This window comes from Erinaceus europaeus, chromosome 19 (genome assembly GCF_950295315.1).
Source record: "Erinaceus europaeus chromosome 19, mEriEur2.1, whole genome shotgun sequence".
In the NCBI taxonomy this organism is placed as follows: domain Eukaryota; kingdom Metazoa; phylum Chordata; class Mammalia; order Eulipotyphla; family Erinaceidae; genus Erinaceus; species Erinaceus europaeus.
In genome coordinates, this window is record NC_080180.1 from 55,974,591 (window position 1) to 55,977,167 (window position 2,577).

Below are 2,577 nucleotides of genomic sequence, written 5' to 3' on the forward strand. Positions count from 1 at the left end.
CGGTGGTCTCCTGGGACCAGACCAGGGAGGGCTCCATGCCGGCCTCGCTTGCTCTCCACTCCTAACCTTCTCTGGATTCACATTTACTGGTATTATATATATTTTTTTCTGGTTGCCTAGAGTGGAAGGTTAAGAGGTAAGGGAGAGAAAGGCTGGTGCGTGAAATGGAGAGAGAAAGGGAGAAATAAGGAGAGAAAGAAAAACAGTGAGGAGAGAAAGAGAAGGAAAGAGAGAGAGAAGAGGGGGAAAGAGTGAGAGAGAGAGAGAGAGAGAGCAGAGGGAGGGCGGGGGTGGAAAGAGAGGGAGGGGAGAGCGGAGGTGAGGAGGGGCTGTCCCTGGAGAGGAGAGGCCCCAGGGTCTCCTAAATGCCGGCGGAGTATTTCATTCTTTTCTGTTTCTGCCTCTGGTTGCAGAACCAGACGCGCACCACGTTTTTCTTGAGGTCCAGCTTCTCCGCGATGGCGGCGATCTTCTCGGAGGAGGGCCGGGGCTGGATGGCGAAGTAGGCCTCCAGGGAGCGCTTCTCGGGCGCGGCGATGGAGGTGCGCTTGCGCTTCTTCTCAGCGCCGTTGAAGAGCTCCGGCTTCGTGAGCTTCTCCCGGTGCGACTTCTCGGCCTCCTCCAGCCACGCCTGCAGGATGGGCTTGAGCGCGATCATGTTGTTGTGGGACAGCGTGAGCGACTCGAACCTGCAGATGGTGCTCTGGCTAAGCGAGCCCACGCCGGGGATCTTGAGGTTGGCCAGCGCCGAGCCCACGTCGGCCTGGGTCACCCCCAGCTTGATGCGCCGCTGCTTGAAGCGCTCGGCGAACGCCTCCAGGTCCCGGGGGTCGGCGTCCACATCGCTCATGCAGCCCATGTGCGCCGGCAGCCCGTGCGCGTGGGCCATGCTGAGCGCCGCCTGGTGCATGGGGTTCATGCTGGCCATGTGGGGTGCGTGCGCGGGGGTGGACACCACAGCGCCGTCGGGGCCAGCCATGGCGCCCAGGGCCAGCCCGGGGCTCAGGTGCTCCAGCAGCTCCCCCTCCAGCGCCTGGTGCGGCTGGTGATGATGGTGGTGGTGGTGGTGGTGGTGCGTCCCGGCCAGCGCCGATGGGTGCGAGATGGGCACGGTCGACGAAGAGGCCGCCGACGTGCAGGGAATGGTGTTCATGGTGTGATAGGTGGCGTCCGGCTTGAAGGGGCTATGGTGGGGCGGGTGGTGGTGGTGGCTCTTGGTCTGGGAGACAATGTCCACGGCCGCCAGAGCCTCGGCGCGGGCCAGCAGACTCTCATCCAGCCCGCCGAATATATTGCTCTGCAATTGCAAGTAGAAGGCACACATTACGCCCAGTGGGGAATTGTGCGCGCTGCTCTCTCCGGAAGCCCAGGGCCCGCACCTACCGCATTCCCAGGACGTTAAAATAATAATAGTGAGCGGGATAGTCACCAATAGCCCTGGTGATCGGAGAGGAGGAGGAAGGGAGGAGGAGGAGGAGGAGCAGGAGAGGAGGGAAGCCGGCGAGAGGAGCCGTGAGAGCAAGAGGAGGAGGAAAGTGAGCTTGCAAACAGCACACAACACAGCACAACACGCGCGCAGGCAGCATCCCAGGTCATAAAAATTCATATGAAAGGCAAGGCCCGCTGAATACGTAAGAGAGCACGAGGGAGGAAAATAGGTTGCAAGGTGCCGGGTGATGTGCTGTGCAGACATGAAAAAAACATCAAGCAGATAAAGGGGGCTGTCAAGATGTGCCTGTAAGCGGTGATTAGGCAGAAATACGCACCGGTGGGGTGGGAAGACACGCTCTCCGCATCGCCTCGGAGCCCCCGCCGCCTCCGCCTCCGCCTCCGCCGGAACCGCTGCTCCGGCCGCCGCCGCCCGCGCCCCCGCCGGCCGCGGAGCTGGAGCTGCTGGGGGAGCTGGCGGCCGGCGCGGCGGGCGCCGAGGAGCCGGGCGAGGCGCTGTGCAGGGCCGAGTACTTGGGCTCCACGTGCAGGCTGCCGGCGTGCGGCATGCTGAACGCCTGCTTGCTGTTCAGGGACATCATCATCATCTTCCCGGCTGCGGGGCGCACGCCGGCCTCCTCTCGGGGAGCGCGGGGCAGGAGCGCCGGCTCCGAGCTGTGAGCGCGGGGTCGGGCTGCGCGCTCCTCCCGGTGCTGGCTGCTGCCCTCGGCGCCCCAAAGTGCCCGGCGCCCGGTGGCCGCGGAGTTATACCCGCCCCGCGCCCCCTCCTCCCGCCCGCGCCCGCGCCCCCGCCCTCGCGGCTGCGGCCCCGCTTCCTCAGGGCGCGGGGCCCGTCCCCCGCCCGCCCCCCGCCCCCCGCCCCCGCCGCCTCCGCCCCGCCCGCAGCGTCTCCTCCAGGCGGGCTGGGAAACTCCTAGGGAAAGTTGCGGGGCCACCCCCGCGAGGCGGGACTCGCCCGGACAAGCGGCCGGCCCGCCCCCCCGTGCCCCCCCCTCCCGCTTACCGCCAAGTTCCAGGCCGCCGCCCCGCCTCGGCCCGCCCCGCCTGGCCGCTCAGGTGAGCCCGGCCCCGGCCCCCAGGACACCCCGCCAGCCCCGCGCAGCTCCCGCCCGCGCACCCCGCCGCTCC

The 2,577-nt window shown here is 66.9% G+C and overlaps 1 protein-coding gene across 2 annotated transcripts; it reads right to left on the reverse strand.

Annotated features, from left to right (window-relative positions):
* Positions 1 to 361: 361 nt before the first annotated feature.
* On the reverse strand, positions 362 to 2,125 carry POU4F2 (POU class 4 homeobox 2). Of its 2 annotated transcripts, XM_007528193.2 has the most exons (3): positions 1,946 to 2,125; positions 1,771 to 1,816; positions 362 to 1,307 (listed from the first exon to the last, which is right to left on the reverse strand). In XM_007528193.2, exons 1-3 carry the CDS (start codon positions 2,034 to 2,036, stop codon positions 362 to 364), a joined length of 1,083 nt encoding a protein of 360 aa, XP_007528255.2. In that variant the 5' UTR covers positions 2,037 to 2,125. The 2 variants fall into 2 exon arrangements, with proteins under 2 accessions (XP_007528255.2, XP_007528247.1); XM_007528185.2 differs by having other exon boundaries at positions 362 to 1,297; positions 1,767 to 2,125.
* Positions 2,126 to 2,577: the final 452 nt, after the last annotated feature.

Bases quoted from the DNA above. Each gene is read 5' to 3' on its own strand.
- POU4F2 (XM_007528185.2), bottom strand. From the start codon at position 2,036: ATGATGATGATGTCCCTGAACAGCAAGCAGGCGTTCAGCATGCCGCAC. The intron at 1,298-1,766 runs GTGCGTATTTCT...TTGCAATTGCAG, and splicing joins CGTGTCTTCCCACCCCACCG to AGCAATATATTCGGCGGGCT.